General features: G+C 42.9%; 1 protein-coding gene across 1 annotated transcript in view; it reads left to right on the forward strand.

The window, feature by feature from the left end:
* The window catches only part of R3HDM4 (R3H domain containing 4), a 64,232-nt gene extending 40,557 nt beyond the window's left edge, over positions 1 to 23,675 (forward strand). The window contains exons 2-8 of the mRNA XM_077271562.1: positions 2,277 to 2,431; positions 7,854 to 7,972; positions 9,840 to 9,957; positions 13,231 to 13,316; positions 15,525 to 15,610; positions 18,895 to 18,950; positions 22,388 to 23,675. Coding sequence (XP_077127677.1) covers positions 2,277 to 2,431; positions 7,854 to 7,972; positions 9,840 to 9,957; positions 13,231 to 13,316; positions 15,525 to 15,610; positions 18,895 to 18,950; positions 22,388 to 22,491 — 724 coding nt within the window. The 3' untranslated portion in view covers positions 22,492 to 23,675. The remainder of the gene's footprint in view (positions 1 to 2,276; positions 2,432 to 7,853; positions 7,973 to 9,839; positions 9,958 to 13,230; positions 13,317 to 15,524; positions 15,611 to 18,894; positions 18,951 to 22,387) is intronic.
* The last annotated feature ends 298 nt before the right edge of the window (positions 23,676 to 23,973 follow it).

Raw genomic sequence — 23,973 nt, forward strand, 5'->3', positions numbered from 1 at the left:
CCTATAAGCTAAAGGCCCCGTCTCACATAGCGAGGTCGCTAGCGAGATCGCTGCTGAGTCACAAGTTTTGTGACGCAACAGCGACCTCAGTAGCGATCTCGCTATGTTTGACACGTACCAGCGACCCGGCCCCTGCTGTGAGATCGCTGGTCGTGTCAGAATGGCCTGGACCTTTTTTTGGTCGTTGAGGTCCCGCTGACATCGCTGAATCGGTGTGTGTGACACGGATTCAGAGATGTCTTCACTGGTAACCAGGGTAAACATCGGGTTACTAAGCGCAGGGCCGCACTTAGTAACCCGATGGTTACCATCGTAAATGTAAAAAAAAAAAAACAGTACATACTCGCATTCCGGTGTCCGTCAGGTCCCTTGCCGTCCGCTTCCCGCACTGACTGACTGCCGGCCGTAAAGTGAAAGTACAGCACAGCGGTGACGTCACCGCTCTGCTGTTAGGGCCGGCGCTCAGTCAGTGCAGGAAGCGGACGCCGGGGGACGCGAAGGTGAGTATGTACTGTTTGTTATTTTACATTTTACACTGGTAACCAGGGTAAACATCGGGTTACTAAGCGCGGCCCTGCGCTTAGCAACCCGATGTTTACCCTGGTTACCCGGGGACCTCGTCATCGTTGGTCGCTGGAGAGCGGTCTGTGTGACAGCTCCCCAGCGACCACACAGCGACTAAACAGCGACGCTGCAGCGATCGGCATCGTTGTCTGTATCGCTGCAGCGTCGCTATGTGTGACGGGGCCTTTAGGCCTCTGGCATCAGGGGCTTATCTACAGCATTCTGTAGATAAGCCCCCAATGTAACCTGAAAGATAAGAAAAACAAGTTAGATTATACTAACTAGGGGCGGTCCCGCTGCGGTCTGGGTCCACCGCCTCCAATCTTCATACGATGACGTCCTCTTCTCTGCTTCCTGCCGCGGCTTCTGCGCAGGCTTACTTTATCTGCCCTGTTGAGGGCAGCGTAAAGTGCGCAGGCTTCGGGAAAGGTCAGAGAGACCCAGCGCCTTCTCACTGCAGTACTTTAAGTTGCCCTCAACAGGGCAAATCTGTACGCCTGCGCAGGAGCCACGGCAGGAAGCAAAGAGGACATCATCGCATGAAGATGGGAGGTGCTGGACCCGGACCCGCAACGCCCATTGGACTGGATTGCACCAGGACCGCCCCTGGGTGAGTATAATATAACCTGTTTTTCTTATCTTTCAGGTGACATCAGGGGCTTATCTACAGCATTTTGTAAGCCCCTGATAGCGGTGGCCTTTGCTTATAGGCGAATTTTGGGGTGACAGATTCCCTTAACACATACCACGATTCATGATGCACAGATAAGTGAAATCTGTGGCATTGTTCTATACCTTATTTCTTCTTGCGTTACATCAGTGTTTAGCTATTGTAAATTCTGCAATACCACAAAAACCACCGGTGGGATTCAAGTCTGCAGTCGCACAGTTACTGAAGACTTTTCATTTCAGACTGGACAGTATAGTCCTCTACAGTATTATGGGCACCACATAGTTCTCCATACGTAAAAAATAAAAAATACTCACCTCCTCGATCCCCCGTTGCTCCGATCTACTCAGCATCTTCTAACTCTCTGCACTGCTTGGCACAGAGGGCATGTTGTAGTGACTGAGATGTCAGTCAGAAGACGCTGAAGAGACCGGAGCAGCGTGGAATGAGGAGAGGTGAGTAATTTGAGGGTGAGCACTTGCCCAGGTGTGTCAGGTGATGATGCCAGCCCTGTTCCTGGCATAGCCTAACAGCCCACTGTAGCTGGCAGAACCACAGGTCTTCATTGGACTTCAGACTCCCTCTCCCTGCCTTATACATGCTGCAATCGCTATTGATCGCAGCATATGGAGGGTTAAACAGCTAGGGGGCGGTGCTCGGCTATCACAATTGGACGTACCGCTACATCCATTTGTGGGAACGCGCCACAAAGTAGGTCATACTGGTACGTCCAATGTCAGGAAAGGCATAACAAATGCTTATAGCCTCTGAGCTAGATCAGTTTGGCTTATAAAGACCTTGGCTACAGGCATTGTAGGCTGCACCCAAGGTGGACACATTCTTTTCAATATTGTGTCGAATACTGCAATTGAAAGTCTGCTATAATGGAGTGACTGGGCCACGTGTAAAACAATTGATACAGTAACATTTTTAATTATCTGATTATGGGAACTTACACATACTCCATAAAATGATGGGATCTACGTGCTACAGGGCGGTATCGGTCTTGTTCATTCTTAGTGTTTTTGTTGTCTTTGTTCAGGTTAATTGAAGATTGTATATCCCCTTTACCAAGCTCTCCATCCAAGAAGATTTCTAGTGCAAAACGCAAGCAATACTACATAAATCGTGCAATCCGAAATTCTGATCTGATTCCCAAAGCCAAAGGACGCAAGAGTGTTCAACGTCTGGAAAACAGTAAGAAAATCCATGGGAAGGCTCTTTTTGCAGAATGGAATTAATTCTACATAGTAATAAAACTGAGATTGCACCATTAGAGGCTGTCAGGGTTTGTGATAAGTCACCAGTCACTCTGCAAGTGTGCGATATTCACATTTCTGGCCACATTCCAACTAGACATATTCGGCTTTGTTCAATTCACTTGTATTGAGCGCACGTTTGGTCGGCATGTGGGGAGAAGTGTGCATATTTATGGTCACCTGATCGCCCGCCATCTCCTATCTCAGTAATGTGAAAATCTGTCTTTACTGCATACAGATTTTACCTGTAAATTGAGACTGGCGATCCATCCAGAAGGGAAAGGAGCCAGATTTTTAAATACCGTATATCTTCTTTTCATGTGTACTATTTGATTTCTGAAGTATTTTATAACGATGGATACACTTTAATACAGGTTAGGTCACACGTGGCTTAACCGGGTTGGCTCACCGTGGGAAACCCCTCTGTTAAATAACTGCTCGCAGCAGGTCCAGCTCTTGGAAAGGAAGTTTCAAAAACTGATCCAGCTCGTAAGGGCTAAGAAGCCAAAGCTTATTGTGTTGGTAAAATTTCCATCATCAAAAATAAAGTTACATGTGAAAAAAAACAATGCTTTAAAAGTAATAAATGTTCTTGTCATGGCATAAATTACTGTATGTAAATAAAAAAGGAAGGTAGATTATATACAGTAGTTATGTGACTTGCTATCACAACAATTCTGTATGGTAGGGGAATAACAGCGCACAGGACCATCGGGTGATACTGCGTATAGGGAAGGTGCCCTCCTGGGCAGGGGGAAGGTACCCTCCTGGGCAGGCTGTGTGCAGGCACAACTCCTAGACTCCTCCTGCTGCTGCCTCGTGGCTGGGAATGACCTCCTCCAGGAACATTGACCAGTTTGGCTGATAATACAATATCAGGTTGCGCTGCTGGTATGAAGAATCCTTAGGACCAAGATGAGTTGAACGTTTGTTTGTTTTTTTTATTTCCACAACTCATTTCAACGCTTGACTAGCGTCTTTTCAAGTGGGAAAAAAAAACCAATTGCATGGCAAGTTTTTAAGGGCCAGGGGTTTAAAAAGGCTGGAGGTGTGATCGATACTGAAGAAAATGCCCACAAGAAAATTTGAGGGGAAAAAAAGTGATGTGATGGAAACGAAATGGAGTAGACTGATGATGGGATTGCAAAGGAGATAGGAAAGAAATGGAATGTATGAGGGAAAAGTAGGGGAGTAGGTTGAAGAAAGGCTGGGAAACCCTTGCATTGTTGAGGGGAGAGAAGGGGGTAAATCAAATGATTGGTCTGTTTGGAGGAAGAAGGGACAAACGAAAAGCAGGAATGAAGTGAAGACATGCCACAGAGGCAATCCCATTATCGGTCTACTCCTCAATTTCTTCTCGCCTACTTTTTTTTTTTTTTTTTTTTTTTCTTGTGGGCATTTTCTTCAGTTACAGATACACTTTCAGCCTTTTTACACTCCCCCTGCCCTTGAACACTTGCTATGCAATTATTTTTTTCACTTGAAAAAGACGCTATTCAAACATTGATGAAACTAGGCTAGAAGCTAGGAAATAAATAGAAACTGTTTGACTCCTCTTGACCCTAAGGATTCTTTATTACAGCACCGCAGCCGGACATGGTTTTATTGTCCAAATTGGTGAACAATTCTACATGGACTCCCTTGGTCTTATTGGAGGAGGATCAATGAACTTATCACCTCTCGTATTGTTTCATGAATTAACAATTTGAGTGGCTAGATTCCTTATTGCAACCATTACCCTTAAGAACACCAGGTTACATTAAAGGGTTGTCTGGTCTTCTGCTGAGTCGGCAGTCACTCTGCGCACTGTCAGGATTCTCCAGTGTTGCTGTGTTATGTGTTCTCAAGTATGCCATTCGCCTACTTCTGACTAGACATGATCATCTTCCCTCAATTGTGATTGAATTGAGCGAGGACGATCCTGCTTAGTCGGAATGTGGTCGGAAGTTAGAAAATGGCATTCTTGCAGTCACATGACCACCTGGTCTCCACAGTAATACAGCAGAATCCCGACAGTGTGCAGTGCGCATGCTGTAAGGATTCGGAAGTCTGCAGTCAAAGTGACTACAGACTTCTAGCGGAAGACTGGACAATCCCTTTAAGGATACCAGAGATGTTCTTGCTGCTTTTAACCTCCTCCTAGTTCCCACATCAGTTTCAGTCTAGTCACATTGTGTTTTTTTTTTTTTTTTAGTTTTTTTAAGATTTACCACTAAGGGGGGTGTTCATGACCCAACCATCTGTAATCACGTATCGATAGCCTGTTGCCTGAAATCCAGTGTTGCATACCAACAGTAGCCATCCTTGTCATATTTTAGTATCAATTCCTGTAGGCGAGTTGTAGTGATCCTGCAGTTCTGACACATGAAATTAGGAAAGCACTTCAGCGGCTTTAAAGAGGTAACGCCCCATGGATTCTGGAGCGGGCCCAATAGCTAGTAGGGCTGGGTGATTTTATCAGATTAATTTGCCATTGGCAGTCAGCTCGATTTGCGAGTTTTGCGAATATCGAAATAAATATATTTATTTTTTAGTTCTTCTCCCACAGCACGGTTTCTTCTCAATGGTGGGTTGACTGTAGGAGGGATGGGCTCTGGCTGGGCGAAGCTACTCAAACCTGAGAGTGGGAGGACATTCAGGATTTGAGGTCTGCATGAGCCTTACTTGACCTTGCATTAACCCCCTCCTACTTAAAGGGGGTTTTCCCATGATCAAAGTAAATTTTAATTAATAGATATTGGACTAATATTTTCCACAATTATGATTTTTTCTATCAAAGATAAAGTTTATATTTTTCTACACTGGAGTACCTTTTTTTTTTTTCTTCTTCATACTCTGACTATTGATCCCTGAATCCAACATTACTTCCGCTGTATCACATTGTGGGCACAAGTTACTTTGCACTCTTGGGGAAGGCACCGATAAACTATTGGGCAATGTTATCTCTGACTTTGATATCTCCAGCTTTAAAATTAATGTTGTGCCTGAGAAAACCTTTTAACCCCGGCCCACACACAAATCAACATTATAATCAAAGTGTTTAACTTAGAATGAAGATGTTTGTGTGGAAGCCATCCTACCACACCAACTAAGCGTTCAGCTAAGTAAACCATTCAGTGAAATTACCAGGATTATAAAAGAAAGCATATGCCATTACTATTTGAACATGAAATATTGGAAAAAATGTTGTCTTCTGGTGTCCAGTTTGTAGCCAAGAGGGTACGTACCATCCCCAGATCTTCTAGTGATCTTCAATAAAACCTGGCTATATTATGGCGGCGTCTGTAAATATGGTGCCACTCGCTGCAGGCTGTGCAATGCAGAGCACTACTTTATTCTAATTCTATGGGGTTTCAGATATACACCATTAAGAAATATGGTAACTGCAATAGCGAAAATGATATTTTGACATGTACATTATGTAGGTTGCACAAACCAGAAGACTAAAAATACATGACCGTGAACGATGTAATGATATAGCCACACTGAGGCCATGTGCACACGTTCAGGTTTTTTCGCACTAAAAAGTTATAAAAACTCATTACCAATGCATGCATTATGCATTCTATCATTTAGAATGCATTCTTCATGTTTTGTGCACATGGATGCGTTTTTTTCCGCGAAAAAAACGCATCGCGGTAAAAAAAATGAGCATGTTCATTAATTTTGCGGATTTTCTGCGTTTTTCCCGCAATTCTATGCATCTGGGAAAAAAACGCATCAAAAACGTGAAAAAAACGCATGCGGATTTCTGGCAGAAATTTCCGTTTTTTTGTCAGGAAAATTTCTGCAAGAAGTCCTGACGTGTGCACATACCCTAATGCGAGTCGGCACATCTGCTCAGCAGGCAGTCACTTTTTCAGTGCACCAGAAGAGTCCTTCCACTTCTAATGCATTTGGTATTCAGAGAATTCATTATACACAGAGGTGGTGATGTGGAACGGCTTTTCTCTATTTACATTAGACTCTATATTTTCCTAATTGCATGAATCAACTAAAGGAATTAATGTTCCATTACTAGTCAGCAGGATTCCACCCCACAGACTATTAATATGCACAATCCCATGTAGGTCTTTCAAAGACAACACCGCCTTCTCCTGCTTGACTGCCAAGCCCTATGGTCTGTGACTACAGGCAAAGGAGCCATCAATCAAGCAGGAGGCGGCATTAACCGGGGAATAGAGCTGGAGTGACCGAGGCTTCAGATTTCCAGCCTCATTTACATATAATTTTAAATGTTGTTTTCTCAGTAATGGAGGAACGGACCGGCCATGTGAAGATAATGCTGGAATTGTCTTTGAAAGAGCGACATGCAGATAAATAGTTTAGAGAGTAAAATCCAGCTGACAGATTCCCTTTAAACCCATTTCGTGCTATTGGGTCAGTATTGTCATCTGCTTGTCTTGACTAGCAAGTGTACAAATCAGTTATGGAAACGGTGAGTAATTCTTAGATACAGCCACGGTTTTTATTAGTCACAGTGCAAACTCTAACTCCTGAATAAACTGGATGGTTTATATTCAGAAGTACTTGTGAGGAGACGTTCCCACGATTTGAAAAATTTTGGTGCAACTGGAGGCTACACTGAAATTAAGCGGACAAGGGACGAACGGAACAGGACAAGGATGTGTTGACCGCTACTCATCAAATTGATGATGGGCAGTGTTTGCTACAACCCTAGTCTTGCTCTAGGGGTAGGATTTGTGTCAAGGGGGACACTGATGTGCACGCCACTCATCGGGCGCGCCGGATTCATGAAGATGCGTATGTCTCAGGAGCATTTGACTCCAGCATGAACATTTCTGGTCTTGATGAATCTGGAATAGTTTTTCCACCATCTCATATTTTCCACCTGTAGATTGCGAGTTTTTTTTCTCCAGCGGTTTTGCATCCTATTATTTGTTTCGAACTGATGATCCAGTTTCCTTCCTTTTGGTCTATGCCATGACTTAAGAACAGCTATTGCATTTGAAATGCGTTGGTTTTTGGACGATGACATTTTAGCTAACTTCATTAAATTAAGTATGTTTTAGACAGTTGGAACAGTCTGTAAAATGTCCTCCTAGTATGGAGCCATGATCCTTACAGGCTCTGTACACCATGTAACTGGAGGGTGAGATGATTGTTTTTCATTTTCTTTTTGTCGAACTCTTGGATAAGCTAATAAAGCGGGGCAGGGGGAGTCTCATGCATCAGAGCGGTGCTTGGGAACGTTCATCAAGGATTCTGAGATCCTTGGTCATGGACCCTCAATCAAATGGTGGTGAGGATATTGGAACACTGCTGCTCTATCTATAAAGATTTAGAAGTGTGATCACTCGATTGGACAAATTTATCTTTTTGTTTTTCCTCTCTTGCAGATCGCTATCTATTGAGTTTGCTGGAAAGGGATGAATGTGTTGCCGATGAAGTTGACTCTTGCATATGTTCGTCTCCCAGCATATTTGCTGAAGCCTGTAATAATGAGGTGTACATTGAGGTACCATATTGGAGCATATGTGGCATTAATCAACAAATAAAGGGAACCTGTCAGCAGGATTGTGCTCAGTAACCTACAGACAGTGTCAGGTCGGCGCCGTTATACTGATTACAATGATACCTGGTGATGATATCCGTCTTGTGGTTGTTTAATCTTTATTTTCAGTTTTGAGTTAATGATATGCTCGTGCTCCAAGCCTGCCTGTGGGGGTCTTCATGTGGTGCTCTGCTTAGATATTCATCTGTATGGCTTATGACAGGTCACTGATCTCTCACTGACTTGCCCCCTAGTTAACATAACCTTTAAAAAACCTTTTGCAGACAGGTGCCAGACGTCAGATGGCACCGCCTGAGCAGTAGCAGCTATTTGATCACCGATAGCTGCTGTTGCTCAGGCGCGGCTAGCGCCATTTTCAAACTGTTTTCACAATCCTGCTGACAGGTTTTCTTTAAACTGTAGTTTCAAGTAACTTTTCCAAAGCTGTCCTATGTGTGTACATGAGGAATAACCCCACATCTGGCAATTATTTGATGAGGACATTTGTCCAGCAGAGCTCAGAGCTGTGCTGTGTTAATCTGTATAAACCTCTGACGTGAGGTAAAACACTTGCTAGAATGTCCTGAGCCATGTCTTATTTTTTGTTTGTTTTTGTCTGTTCCCTTCCCTGCTACTCACTCCTCCACTCCCTTCCCCTTTCCATAGGGGATAATGAAGCTGTTATGTGACCCCTGCAGTCTGGCTCCTCTGACAAGACCAGATAAGGTACCGTTACACTAAGCGACTTACCAACGATCACAACAAGCGATTGTGATCGTTGGTAAGTCGTTGTGTGGTCGCTGTGGAGCTGTCACACAGACAGCTCTCCAGCGACCAACGATCAGGGGAAAGACTTCGGCATCGTTGAAGACAGTTTCAACGATGCCGAAGTCCCCCTGCAGCACCCGGGTAACCAGGGTAAACATCGGGTTACTAAGTGCAGGGCCGCGCTTAGTAACCCGATATTTACCCTGGTTACCATTGTAAAAGTAAAAAAAAACACTACATACTCACCTTCTGAAGTCTGTCACGTCCCCCGGCGTCCACGCGCTGCTGCAGAGAGCTTTCCCTGCACTGAATGTGTCAGCGGCGCCGGCAGTAACAGCGGTGACGTCACCGCTGTGCTCTGCTTTACGGCCGGCCGGCGCTCACACATTCAGTGCAGGGAAGCCGCCGGCGGGGGACGTGACAGACATCAGAAGGTGAGTATGTAGTGTTTTCTTTTTACTTTTACAATGGTAACCAGGGTAAATATCGGGTTACTAAGCGCGGCCCTGCGCTTAGTAACCCGATGTTTACCCTGGTTACAAGTGAACACATCGCTGGATCGGTGTCACACACACCGATCCAGCGATGACAGCGGGTGAGCAGCGACGAAATAAGGTGCTGGCCTTCTAGCTCCGACCAACGATATCACAGCGGGATCCACATCGCTGCTGCGTGTCAAACACAACGATATCGCTATCCAGGACGCTGCAACGTCACGGATCGTTGTCATTCTCTTTGGAAAGTTGTTCAGTGTGAAGGTACCTATAGACTTTAGCTGCTTTTTCACAGCGCTACAGAGTTCATGAGGCAGGGAAGTCGAAGTGTCTGATAAGTGAGGAAGGAAGCTGATTTCTACGATAAAATAAATTACAAAAGTTTCTTGTAATTGCCTATACTATTGATTTATGCAAAGTTTGTTGAAAGCATAATTCAGTTTGAGGTGTGATGGTAGAACAACCTTGAGGGATGCATTACATGTGTGCTTCATATTGGGGTGTTCATGATTTGTATGTCAATATTCTTAGTTATTGACATTTTCACAATGTGTTTCTCTTCTAAACAGATTTGGAATGATTTCATGAACCGATCTGGGGAAGAGCAAGAGAAACTGCTGGTGTACCTTGATCAGAAAGTGAGGAAACCTAAAGAGAAGGTTAATAAATGCAAGGATGAGAGGACAGGTATTTCAGGGAACCTTTTTATTTAGTTTTTTCTCTCCTCCATGTCTTTTAAAAGTCCTACTGATCACTTGTACTGATCACTTGTACTATACATGGCAAATAAATGTCCTATGTTGTGAAGGGGTTAAAGCAACACTCCAGCTTTGTTTGCTTTTTTGTTTTGTTTTAGCGCTGGAGTGGTGTTACTATTCGTAGGTCCCTGACTCTAGTCTTGTACTTACCGGCTACCGTGTTCATTTCTTTTATTGTTGCCCCTCTGGGGCTGCGGTGCCATCTTGTGAGCACAACTTTTGACTGGCCGGAAGTCAGAAGTAACGGTCACTAGCGCTCAATGTAAGTCTTTAAGAGCCAGTACAAGGCTCTCCGAGGCTTGCGTTGAAAAGTGACCTCCAGCTTGTCCAGAAAACACTGGAGCGATCCTGCAGGTCACAAACTGATGGGAGCAGCAGCGAGTAAGTACCAGCCTAAGGTTAAGGGACCTTACGCTGGAGGCACCACTCCAGCACTGCAATAGAATGGTGTGTGGTACTTTTTAACATTTTCCTCAAACGTCTACTGCAAATTTGTGTACTGTATTCACTTTATCTATACTACCTAACTGCTCCTGAAAGATGTACGTTTTTTTTAAGATTTTGATCTTAACTCCTTTGTGACATGCGCCATATTAGTACTGAGCTTGTCGGTGGTGAGCTGACATCTTTCCTGGCACGTGTCAGCTGTTTTGAACAGCTGACATGTGCCCAGAACATCTGCGGGTGGAATCGCGATCCACCTGCCGCGATTAACCTATTAAATGCCTCTGGCTAACTGTGACAGCAACATTTAACATGCGCTTCCGTCAATCGTGCCAGAAATCTGCCCATCGGTGACCCCGTCACGTGATCGCGGATCACCGATGGGTTAGCATCACAACCAGAGGTCTCCTGCAGACCTCTATGGTTGTCAATGCCGGTGGTCGGCACTCATAGCAAGTCAGCAATTCTGCTACATACAGGCGATCTGATCATTGAAGCATGGCCAAAGTAAAGGTTTTTAAAAATATTTTTTAAATTTCAAATCCCCCCCCCTTTCGCCCCACTCAAAATAAGACCATAAAAAAATCAAACTTACACGTATTCGGTATTGCCGCGTTCAGAATCGCCCGATCTATCAATATAAAAAAAAATTAACCTGATCGCTAAACTGTATAACGATAAAATTCAAAATGCCAAGTATTCCGTTTTTTGGTCACCGCAACATTTCATTAAAATGCAATAACGGGCGCTCAAAATATTGTATCTACACCTAAAATGGTATCTTTAAAAACGGCAGCTCGGCACGCAAAAAAAAAAAAGCCCTCAGCCAACCCGAGATCACGAAAAATGGAGATGCTACGGGTCTCGGAAAAAGGCGCATTTATTTATTTTTTTCCCACAAACTTTGGATTTTTTTTCACCACTTAAATAAAAAAGAACGCGGATATGTTTGGTGTCCATGAACTCGTAATGACCTATAGAATCATAATACCAGGTCAGTTTTAGCATTTGGTGAACATGGTAAAACAAAAAAAAAAAGCCCCAAAAAATGTTGTGGAATTGCACTTTTTTTGCAATTTCACTGCACTTGGAATTTTTTTCCCGTTTTTGAGTACATGATATGGTAAAACCAATGGAGTCGTTCAAAAGTACAACTTGTCCTGCAAAAAAACAAGCCCTCACATGGCCATATTGATGGAAAAATAAAAGTTATGGCTCAGGGAAGCGAAAAACAGAAACGCAAAAAACGAAAATGGGCCGCTGTGCGAGGGGTTAAAGGGTTGGTCCAGTACCTAAAATGTTCTTTCTAAATATTTTTATACCCTAAGCACCTTTGTAATTTTCTTTATTATAAAATACCCTACTCCTTCTCCCTATCCTGCTAATACCTAAATGTTGTGTTTTTAAACCTCACTTGCTTTAATTTCATTTGAGAGGAATTTCTATCACCGTGCCCCCTTCCCCTGGAACAAGATGTCATCTGGGGGCAGCTCTGCAGTTACTTGCTACAGTTTCTTGCACCACCACCCTCTGAAGCTGTCCTGTATCTATAATGATAGAAGCTGTTGGGAGAGGCGAGTGCAGCACCAGCTCTCTTGTTGATCTGTTGCAGCATGTAGTCCTTTCAGTGATCAGCTCCTGTCATTTAGTCTTAGATATTCTCGTTCTCCACCATTGATAAGCGGCTCTGTTTATTCTGCACATTATAGGTAGAAAGCTTTCAATCAATATTGTGGGAGGGATTAGGCAGTAAAAGCACATCATTGAGGGGACTACCAGAGCTACAACTGTGCTGTTTGTTTATTTTTTTTATTTTTGTTTTCTTTGGGATGGGGGGCAATGTGCCATACTGCTGGAATCACAGTCTTTGTCCCAACTTTATACTGCTTTTGATTAGGAAGCATGAAAATGGTGATGGATTCCATTTTCAATGGGAGCTGTCAGCCATAATATGCTTCCTGAATCATGGTCAATAGGAAGTTTAGACCAGTGTTTCTCAACTCCAGTCCTCAAGACCCCACAACAGGTCATGTTTTCAGAATTTCCTTACTACTGCATAGGCGATGGAATTAATGCTTGAGCAGGTGATGGAATTATCACCTGTGCAATCCTAAGGAAATCCTGAAAACATGACCTGTTGGTGGCTCTTGAGGACTGGAGTTGGGGAGCACTGGTCTAGACAGACCTCCACAATACAGAACGCATGTGATAATCTCAAATGTGGTGCTCATTTTCAGGGGATATTTTCTCTGAAACAGCAAGGGGGGGAGAATCTCCCAGATAGGGAGAAGCCAGAGGAGCTTGTTTATGCTATATGCTACCTGAAACTCAGCAGGACGCATCCAATGGCCACCACTCTTAGTGGTGCTGATACATACACTACCGCTCTACGCGCTGGAAGTAAAGCGACAGGTCGTCATGCATGCACACCACCCCTCCGTTCTCTGTTCACACAATCAGACCCTGATAATACATTTCTCGCCTCTCTAAAGATGGATGATCAATATTTGTAAGCTATCCTCTTTAAAGTTAATTGAAGGCTAGTTTAGAGCTATTTGGGCTATGAAAGTCACTTTGTAAAAATGGAGTGAGAAAAGGACATTCACCGTTGAGGTACTCAGACCTGCTACATAAAGCAGAACGTTGCAGTGCTATTTCCATATGTTTCCTGCCTGTTGTGCACTATAACACTATTACAATTGCGCTCACTTAATTTTATGCAAATGTGCTCCATTAATGCCTTTGTTCTGCATTTTAGAGCATCCTGCTTATACCCCTGAAGAGTGTTATCAGCGTATAAACCGGAGACTACGCTTCACCTTGAAAAGACGTCATGTACCAATGGTTAAGAATTGTTCCGTTTTTCTTTTTCTTGTGTGAAAATTGTGTTGGCGGCAAATGGGTTAAAATTAAGAGACACTATAAACTTTAAAGGGGTTGTCCTGTCCTAAGCAGCAAGTCTACAGTCAGACTTGTGAATCCTCACATGGCGTTCTGTGATCATGCTCAGGCGTCGGGAGTGGGCAGTCATGTAACCGCAAATATGCAAGCTCCAGACCAACTAGATGGGTGCTGCCTTGCTCAGTGCAAGTGTACGGGGCGAGGCCAGAAACGGCCTTACCTAATTTTGGAGTATTAATATCGCATACTTGTGGTTACATGACTTGTAGCTTAAGACCAGGCAACCCCTTTAATTCTTGGTTAATGTTAAGAAGTTACACATTACTAGCACAACCCCTTCTCGATCTGAATGTTTGGTGTCGATGAAATAAAAAACGCCTATTCTCGTCTCCCGGTGCCACTGTTAAGACGGGTGGGCCCTGCGCCCAATTGGCACCAGCTTTACTATCCCGTCTTCAGACATATTGAACATCCGCAATAAACCAAGGCTGTGGCTGCTCTGACTTGCTCTTGATGATCGATTTTTGTCCGAAGGCGGGGACAGTGATGCCAGCATTGTTTGGGGCACAGAGCTCGCATGTTATTGCCGCACGTGAGCGTGGGAACGAGAGGGCTGACACCGCTGGAACAGGAAGGGAGTATAGGTGTTTTTATTTTTACCAGCACCAAACCTTTAGATCAAGAAGGGGTTATATTAGTAGTGGACAACCCCTTTAACTTTTTCGTTTTGTTTTTTTTTTTTGTGGCAAGGGAAAGTTTAAGATGTTTGCGAAAATGTGCTTCGGGGTAGGGTTTTACATTTATTAGACACCTTTACAACCAATGGCCATCTTTATGCAATTCTGCATCAAGCGGTAATATATTTTTAATAAAAATTGTCTAAAAGCCTGACTCGAGCAGAGCCAAAGTAAGTCCAAGATCTGCAGGTCAAAATATATTACTTAAAGGGAACCAGTCATGTAAAATCATGCTGTCAGTCACCAGATATGGGGTGAATGTGCAGGTTAATGGTGTTCTGACAGTGTGGTGCCGTCACTGAGATCGCCGCTGCTGGGAGAAAATGTGACTTTATTGCCTCCTGGCAGCGTTCGGCCTCATAGGCGCGGTGTTGGCACTGTTTGTCACTGCTCTGTGTATAGAGAGCAGCTGCTGTAATCGCGTCCCTGGGACTGACTGACAGCCAGCTCTGTAATGTAAAGTACTGCGGAATATGTTTGCACTAGAAAAATAAAATTATTCTACAAGGGGAAGTAAAAACATTATGCCAGCTGCCTCCAAGCTGAAACTAAAGTTTGTGGTGTGTTTGTTTGTTTTTTCTTTTTTTGTTAATTCTGCCTTTGGCAGAATTTGACGTGACAATGATATCTCCTATTAATCAGATCTTGCTATTAAAGACTTGACTGCTTTCTTCCATGTAGTAACAGTCAGGCCATGTGCACACGTTCAGTTTTTTTCGCGTTTTTTTCGCGTTTTTTCGCTATAAAAACGCGAAAAAAACGCTTACATATGCCTCCCATTATTTTCAGTGTATTCCGCATTTTTTGTGCAAATGTAGCCTTTTTTTCCGCGAAAAAATCGCATCGCGGAAAAAAAGCAACATGTTCATTAAAATGCGGAATTGCAGGGGATTCCGCACACCTGGAAGTGCATTGATCTGCTTACTTCCCGACGTCATGGAAGGTCCTGCGCGCACACACCAGCTATACGGAACGGACGCCGGTGAGATCATCAGCTGTCTGCGGGTGAGTATAAGCATTTTTTTTATTTTTTTTATTATTTTTAAACATTCTATCTTTTACTATAGATGCTGCAAAAGCAGCATCTATAGTAAAAAGTTGGTCACACTTGTCAAACGCTATGTTTGACAAGTGTGACCAACCTGTCAGTCAGTTTTCCAAGCGATGCTACAGATCGCTTGGAAAACTTTAGCATTCTGCAAGCTAATTACGCTTGCAGAATGCTAAAAAAACGCAAAAAAAAAAATGCGGATTTCTTGCAGAACATTTCCGGTTTTCTTCAGGAAATTTCTGCAAGAAATCCGGTCGTGTGCACATACCCTCACTGTTCATGCAGATGTCAGATATACTCTTAGATTTCTGCTGCTGGTGGTTTTGTAAGATAATTTTGAATACATGTTTTGTCTCTAAACAGGGCACTCTGGAGGTTTTGGAAGAGGAGATGCTCTCATTTTTCTCTGTCAGCCCAGAATCTGTGTATATTGCTATGATGGAAAACAGGTACTGGCTGTGCCCTCAGCTTTTCCTTGTCTGTTCTGCTGCATTAATGGATAAATGGCAATTTAGCACATAAACAAAAATTACCCCTGTTGAGTGTGACAGATATATAGATAGATGTGGATATAGATAGATAGAAGTTTTATTGTAGGTTCACTTCAACTGTGAGAATCCAAGAAGAAAAAAACAGAAAATCACATTGCATGATTTTTACTTTACTTATTTCATGCAATATATTGCAAATTCATTTTTGATCACCTACCAAGCAGCAAGAATTCTGGCTCTCACAGACCTATTAGTTTTTCTTTAAGAAGCCCTCCTACTCTGCATTAATTACCTGTATTAATTGCACTTGTTACCGATATAAGACACCTGTCCACACACTAAATCAATCACACTCCAGCCTCTCCACTATGGCCAAGACCAAAGAGCTGTCTAAGGACACCAGGGACAAAATTGTAGACCTGCACCACGCTGGGATGGGTACAGGACAATAGGCAAGCAGCTTGAAGAGAAGGCAACAACTGTTGCCGCAATTATTAGAAAATTGAAGAAACAGTCTAAAACATTACCGTTAGGAACACACTACGCCATCATGGATTAAAATCCTGTAGGGCATGCAAGGATCCCCTGCTCATGCCAGCACATGTCCAGGCCCATTTGAAGTTCGCCATTGACCATTTGGATAATCCAGGGGAGGCATGGGAGAAGATCTTGTGGTCAGGGGAGACTAAAATATGACTTTTGGTATCAACTCCACTCACCGTATTTGGAGGAAGGATGAGTAAAACCACAAGAACACATCCCAACCGTGAAGCATGGTGGGGGAAACATCATGCTTAGGGGGTGCTTTTCTGCAAAGGGGACAGGATGAATGGGGTCATATATTGTGAGATTTTGGCCAACAACCTCCTACCCTCAGTAAGTGCATCGAAGATGGGTCGTGGCTGGGTCTTACAGCATGACAATGACCCAAAACACACAGCCAGGGCAGCTAAGGAGTGGCTCCGAAAGAAGCATTTCAAGGTCCTGGAGTGGCCTCCAGACCTGAACCAATAGAAAATCTTTGGAGGGAGCTGAAACTCCGTGTTGCCCAGTGACAGCCCTGAAAACTGAAAGATCTGGAAAAAAATCTGTATGGAAGAGTGGGCCAAAATCCCTTCTGCAGTGTGTGCAAACTTGGTCAAGAACTACAGGAAACGTCTGACCTCTGTAATTGCAAACAAAGGTTTCTGTACCAAACATTCAGTTCTGTTTTTCTATTGTATCAAATACTTATTTCATGCAATAAGATGCAAATTACTAATGTAAAAATCATACAATGGGATTTTCTGGTTCTTATTTTTAGATTGTGTCTCACAGGTGAAGAGTACCTGTGATAAAAATTACAGACCTCTCCATTCTTTGTAGGTGGGAAAACTTGCAAAATCAGAAGTGTATCAAATGCTTATTTTTTCCCAGCTGTATTTATTGAAAACTCTTCCTATTTGCTAACATAGGTCAAATGTAGGTGGATTGGTGGCTTTGGGACACTCGGGTCCACCTCCCTCTCCACCTGCTTTTGAGCCTTCCAGTCATCTGCTTGTTGGAAATGATGTATACTACAGTAATTTATTTTGTACATGCTGACTGAATGCTATGGGTCCATATCATCAGTTGAGTGGCAGAATGAAGCAAAATGAGTTTTCCCAGCTCCTTCTTTACTGTCCTGCATTCACTGGTATCTTTCAGTGCATTCCCTGTAATTAGACTTATGATCTTCCATGGCTTCTTTCCCCCCACTATACCATATAACGATAATCTAATAGACCATGCAAGGAGTGGACTAAAACCAAGAACCCCTTATAAGAGGTCCTTCAGTTTTAACACTGTTGGTTTAGCAGCAACCAGTATTGTAAATCCAGAATGAGAGCTCTTGTACTAGTAATTTTCTATGGTTCCAATTTGTGACTACAGACTTGTAGTTTAAGGCCGGATAACCCACTTAATCTACATATAACATTGACCCTCTCTAAATACACCACTCTCTGACTGCAGACTTGTGAATCCTCACATTGCGTGCTTTGATTATTCTCTGGTGGTGTTTGCCAGGAGCGGCTGTCCCGTCACATGGAGTGGCTGTCGTATGCAAACTCAAGGCCACATTCCGACTAGACTGTTTCTGGGCTTGCGCAATATGCTTGCATTGAGTGAGGCTGCACCCATCTAGTCGTGATGTAGCCAAGAGTATGCATACTTGCTGTCACATGACCACCAATGCCAGCGAATCCTCATACCACACCGTGCGCGTGATGTGAGGATTCACAAGCATCAGGCATAGTGACCGCACACCTGCTGTTTAAGACCAGACAATCCCTTTTAATCCATGTGAAAACTGCTGAGAATACACTTGTATAATTTTTGAAGATCATAAAAATAGTATGTTTTACATAGCTTGGTAGAAAGCAGTAGAATATTTAATGTTCTTTCATTGTCCTTTTCAAGTAACAAGCATTTTGTAATGGTTTAAAGAAGACTTTTCCCCAAATTTTTCCTGTTAATCCTGACACAGAATATAATGGTCGCTGCAAAGCGGAATACATATTTTTTTTCTTTTGCCTCTCCATTGCAGAGTTGTGGTATAATGTGACTTGGCTGCACTGCCCCTCCTCCAGTAGGGACTTAACAAAAAGTACCTCATTACTGAACAAATTCTTTGCCCATATCCGCAACAGTGAGGTAAAATCAAAAAGTTCTCTTCTGCTCTGCATACACAATTACATTGCATGTACAGGTTAACATGAAAAATTTGAGGAATGATCCTCTTAATTTTTTAGCCTCTTAATATATTTCAGCCATCATATTATACAGCGCTGTGTGCTTACAATTGCTTATTTTGCCTTTCTACCCAGCTAATTCTTCTCTATTCTATGTAGAATTAGGAAGTTTCTTTTCCCTGTATTTATCATTCCTCTCTCCAACTCCTGACCCAGCTGCTCCCTCCTTCCCCGGCAAGTGACTTTTGCAGTAACTCATGATTCATACAGAGATAATTGGCCTCCTGTTTCTACATAAAGCTTAGAATTATTCAGCTAGTCCGTTTTTTAATCATGCAATGTTTTAGATTTAATGGAAAACAGAAGAATTTGCTGGATAGAGGGGGAAAAAATGAGCAATTGTAAGTATACAGTGCTAGAATATGATGATTGCAATATATTGAGAGGATAAAAACGTTGATGGGCGTGCTACTTTAAGCTGAATTATTTGTGGTTATACTTCAGCCTGTGTCCTGTGTGTTTCTTTCCTAGTTACCATCGCCTTCTGCTGCATGCGGTGTGTCAGTACATGGATCTTGCTTCTGCCAGTAAGAACTCTATGTTTATGTGCATTGTAGAACTGCAATCCTCGATTGTAATGTCCTCAGTAGTGGTTACAGTCTATACGCCTGTTGCAGTGCAGTCACATGATTGATTTTCTTACAATATGTTATGGAACTGAAAGAATACAGGCTGCTGGACCCTTACTAAACACAAATGCACCATGAGTAGTGATGAGTGAGTGTGTTGGGATAAGGAGTTTTCTGAACATGCTCGTGTGCCAACAGGGTTACTTCGGCGTGCTCATAAAATGCGTTTCAGTCCCTGCGGCTGTTCGACAGCTGCAACAAATGCATGGGCAATCCCTGCATGTGTTGCAGCTGTCTAACAGCCGTGGGGACTCAAACATATTTTTTCAAGCACGCAGAAGTAAGCACTGAGGTGATCCAGTGTATCCACCTGAAAGCGTAAAACCACTTAGTGCTATATCTTTATTTCTAGATTTGTCACAAATGTATTCCATAAAATACTGACCCTTAACACTGCAGAACCTGTCACTGAGAGTGACCACTATAATGATATCAGTATGATATGCCTAGCAGTGCTATACTAGTGGGTATAGTTTATAAAGGAAGCACTTCCGGCTTCTGTGGAAGCCTAGCATGTCGCATGCTCCCTCTCAACCACACGTGAAGTTGGCAAGCTCAGACCCCTGATTTCCTATATTACAGATCGGTGACGTTCATTAACGTTCATTAAGAAATTTTCCAGTAAGCTAATAACTGAGCAGTGCCTAATAGGTTCTCCAGGGTTCAGTGGCACTGTTGAACAGTACTAGGCCAATTGTTCAAGAAATTCTGGCAGCCATTGAAAGGATGGACAAATGTGCCCATTTTAACCTTCAATGTATTTTCTCTAGAAACAGATTGCATACAATATTGGCACTCACTTGTGATGCAAGAAAAAAGTGATTTATTGGAAACCGCAAACACTTCTTCACAGTGCTATCTCTGAACTAGAACGACTCTTCCAGAGCAATCCTGTATCTTTATAGTCTATTGTTCCATCTAGGGGGTCAGCTGCTATCACCCTTGTTATTGATGAGGACAATTCTCTTGAACTGATTAAAGGTCTATTCAGACGGAAACTTTTTCTCATTCTGGATTGCAATTGTCTACTTGCTTTCTTTGCATTACAAGTGAGTGCTTTTGCTGACCCCTCTGCCAAGTACTAAAACATGGCAAAGACAGCAGGTTCCATCTTTGATTTATAGGGAGCAGTCCATCTTGGACATTTGGTTTCTGGGACAGCACTCTTCGCACTACTATCCAGAGACTGCTTTCATAGCCCCTAGCCAGTTCATGCATTGCAGTCCATATTCATACCATGTTGCACTTACTTCTGCATGAGCCCTTATAATTGAAAGCAAGCTTTTTGATGGCAACCATAATGCTGATATGGCCCTCTGTGAAATTGAGTTTGACAGCCCTAACGCATAGCACAGACCCCTCATGAGTATTTTGCAAAATCCTGTTTACCTTGCAGGGGTGAGGGGTGGTTCTTTCTTCACCAATCTTGTGAAATATTGAGCCATGAGTGAAGGTGAGGAAGAACACATTTGTCATAACACTGAAAGATTCTCTTCAAACATCCTATTAACATGCTGCCTAACCGTCAGCTTTGATCAAAGTAGAGCCTTTGACAGACGACAAGGCATACATCAAAATATGCCACCCAGCTAAGTTCAAGAGAAGGAGATTCAACTTCAGCAAAACCACAAAACCATCGAAATGAGCCGGAGCAGAAGTTGGTTTACATGCAATACATAGAAGAACGTTCACACTGTGGCAATTTAAGAGACAAAATCTTAGAAAAAATGAGCTTATAACCTGTAGCCTCCTCCTCCTCCTCCTCCTCCTCCTCCTCCTCCTCTTCCTCCTCCTCCTCCTCCACCTCCACCTCCTCCACCTCCACCTCCACCTCCTCCTCCACCACCTCCTCCACCACCACCACCACCACCACTTTTGAAAATGTCCGATCTGTTTCGCTCAACCCTAGTGAACACGGTTTCGATAAAAAAAAAGCTTAAAAGCCATCGCAACAAAGTGTACCCATTCCTTTCAATATATTAGATGGAACCATCCTGATTGGGTACACCTGTCACAGTGGGATGGCTTTTACGCGTTTTTGATCAAATAGTGCTAACGAAGTACCCTATGTTGTTTACTACTTACTCACTACAGTGTACATGCTCATTTTGTTTTAGTCTTACATAAATTCTTATTGCTCTCAATTAACAAATCTCAATAGTTTGTCTAGTGTCTCGGGAGGTGGTAATCGCTGTAGAATTAAAATGTCCGCCATCTTATTAAAATATTTAGAATTGAGAGTCCTCAGTGGTTGATACCTTTTAATGGCTAACTGAAAAGATGGTAACAAATTGCAAGCTTTCGTGACTACGCAGGTCCCTTCATCAGGCAGGGACTAAATCACATTCTGAAGAATCACATATTTATACACAACACAGCCATCTTGTTAGTGATTGGTAGAAACCTGCCTGTTCCAGAAACCTGTCCTAGAGTAGTAGGACAGGTGCAAGTGAGTATGTGCAGTGGGAAACTCCACTGTGGTTACCTGGAGATGGTTATACTGTGTATAGTCACTGAGAATGACTGGGTAGACAGTAGGCTGAGTGACCTCTTTACGTCATCGGCTTTGGCATCTCCAGTATTAGATCAGATAGACATGGTGGACAGCAGTGTGAGCAGCCTCTTCTTACCTAATCACTGGTATCTCCAGTATTAAATCACAAAGACTGAGGACACCGGTGTGAGAAGTCTCTTACTGTAATACTGGCATCTGCGGTACTGGAACAGAATCTAAGGGTTAGCTCAACGCACTATGGATATTTTTATTCACAAAAGTGCTCAGAAGAGGACAAAGTGTGATTAAGAGTGCATAGTCACCTGAAACGCGTCAATGTTCCATGTCGTGTAATCTGTGGGTCTGACTATGTTTGTCCTCTTCCAAGCACTTTTGTGAATAAAAATATCCATAGTCGGTTGCGCTGGATCCTTCTATTCTGTGATTGCTTCACGCCTTTATGCGGCGTCCTCTGAACACCTCAGATGTCATGAACGGTGACCTGGATTTAATCTGGTCTCCATTAGGACAGAATATCCACTGATAGTACATTTTACGCATGAAGGGGTCGGGAGGAGCTTCTGCTGCACATGCTTACAGGCTCCTGTCCTAACATTCGAAGACCGGTTTCTGTCAGAGTAACAAGGTGGCGGCCATTTTAGTTCTATAGTGATAAAAAAAATAGTGATTTGCTAGAGAGCAAGTTAAAAAGTATTATGGAATTTATTTATAATTACAATTTCCATTTTAAACTTTATTTTTTTCCTTTTCTTTGAAAACCCCTTCAGCTAATTATATTTTCATTTCATTTGCTAAATTCCCTTCTTTATTTTCCATGTAGGTTCCAACTTTGAAGGCAAACGTCAGATGCGTGTGGTAAACAGGAACCGAGAGTTCTGCCCTCCAGAATTGCTGCTTTCATCCTACCTCCAGATGAAATGCTGACCTCCGCCATCACTTGGAGATGCCTTATCCAGCAGAAAGTCTGTGTACCGTAGCCTTTGCTCTCCATTGCTCTTCACCTCGTGTTCTTACTTTGCTATTTTCTTTCTGGCTAGTTATGTACATTGCTCTGTAGATGGCAGATCAGATCCTGCCTTGTAGTTCGCAGCTGATCAGCATTTGTTGCAGTGCAATAGGCAACGGATGCTGCAAGTGAAAGGTGTGTAATTGTACATGTGTACATGTGTACATGTATAGCTGGCTGCACAGGCAAGGGAAAACTGCTAAAAGCCAAAGCAATGGTTAGTGGCTAGGGCATGCATGATTAAGGAGCGGTCGTAGTTGTCAGTGAAGTGTCAAAAGAGATTTGTCTTAAAGAATCTTGCATCTCTACATGTAAGGTTTTGCCCCTTCTTGGCTTATCTGGATGACTAGGAACTACTCACATATCACTGGGATATGCCAGAAGTGTTGCTGGGACTTCCTAATGCCACATTGAAGGGGCCATTATAGTTCTGTGGGTTTTTTCTTTGCATAGCACCACTTTGAAGCTGTACAGGAGCTGCATTTTAGGCTGCTGTTATACCACGCTGTGGTAGCATATACATTTTACCCCAATAAGGACTCCGTCCTTATCATTCATTTCCAGAATTGAAAGTCACCTACATAGGATGAGGTCTAACCTACTTGGTTGCTGAATCCCCCATGGATCTGTGTTCTGCAGAGCTCCATACTGAATGAAATGCTGGTGTGCATGCTTGCCCTCTACTCCATTCACTGTCTATGTGGCGGAGAAAGCGGAGCACAGCACTTGGTGTTTTGTTTTTTTTTCGAGGTGAAGGAAGGATCACTTTAAATTTTGAGAATTCCTTTTTAAGTGGTTTGTCAAGTATTAGAAAAATGAGTTCTTTTAATTGCGTCTCTGCTTCTTTGGATTGGTTTATCTGTTCTATCACACGCTACCTGTGGACAAGTGTGGTGATCATTTTCTTAAAGGTATTAGCCATGTTTTTCTAATCCTGGACAAATCCAGCCTTCTGCTAGAAAGCTTGTGTAGGCGTTTTCTTGCTTTCTTGTTCACATGAGGGATTTGAATGATCTTGAATCTGTCTTTTATGTAGCTGACAGGTGCTAAATAAACTACATGTTGGTACAGTTTGTGCAATAAATGGGTTCAGAAAAATTGATTTTTCCTTGTTTTATTGCTTTGTACTGTAATTGGTCAACAATGGAGCGTTCATGTGATACATCATCATATCATGATCACCATCAATGCTACCTTTTTTGACAAGTCTCTATAGAAACACTGACCGGTGTAGATGTGGCCTAAACAGTTGTTACGTCTTCCTTATGGCGAATGCTTACCTGCCCTTTGGGTTGGTTGTGGTCTATTATGGTGCATTCCTTGGTGTAAAAAACCCAAAACAGATTTCAAATGGTGCTATGGGTGGAACACACAAGGAGAGATAATGTGGTTAAATGTGC

Source organism: Ranitomeya variabilis, chromosome 1 (assembly GCF_051348905.1).
Source record: "Ranitomeya variabilis isolate aRanVar5 chromosome 1, aRanVar5.hap1, whole genome shotgun sequence".
In the NCBI taxonomy this organism is placed as follows: domain Eukaryota; kingdom Metazoa; phylum Chordata; class Amphibia; order Anura; family Dendrobatidae; genus Ranitomeya; species Ranitomeya variabilis.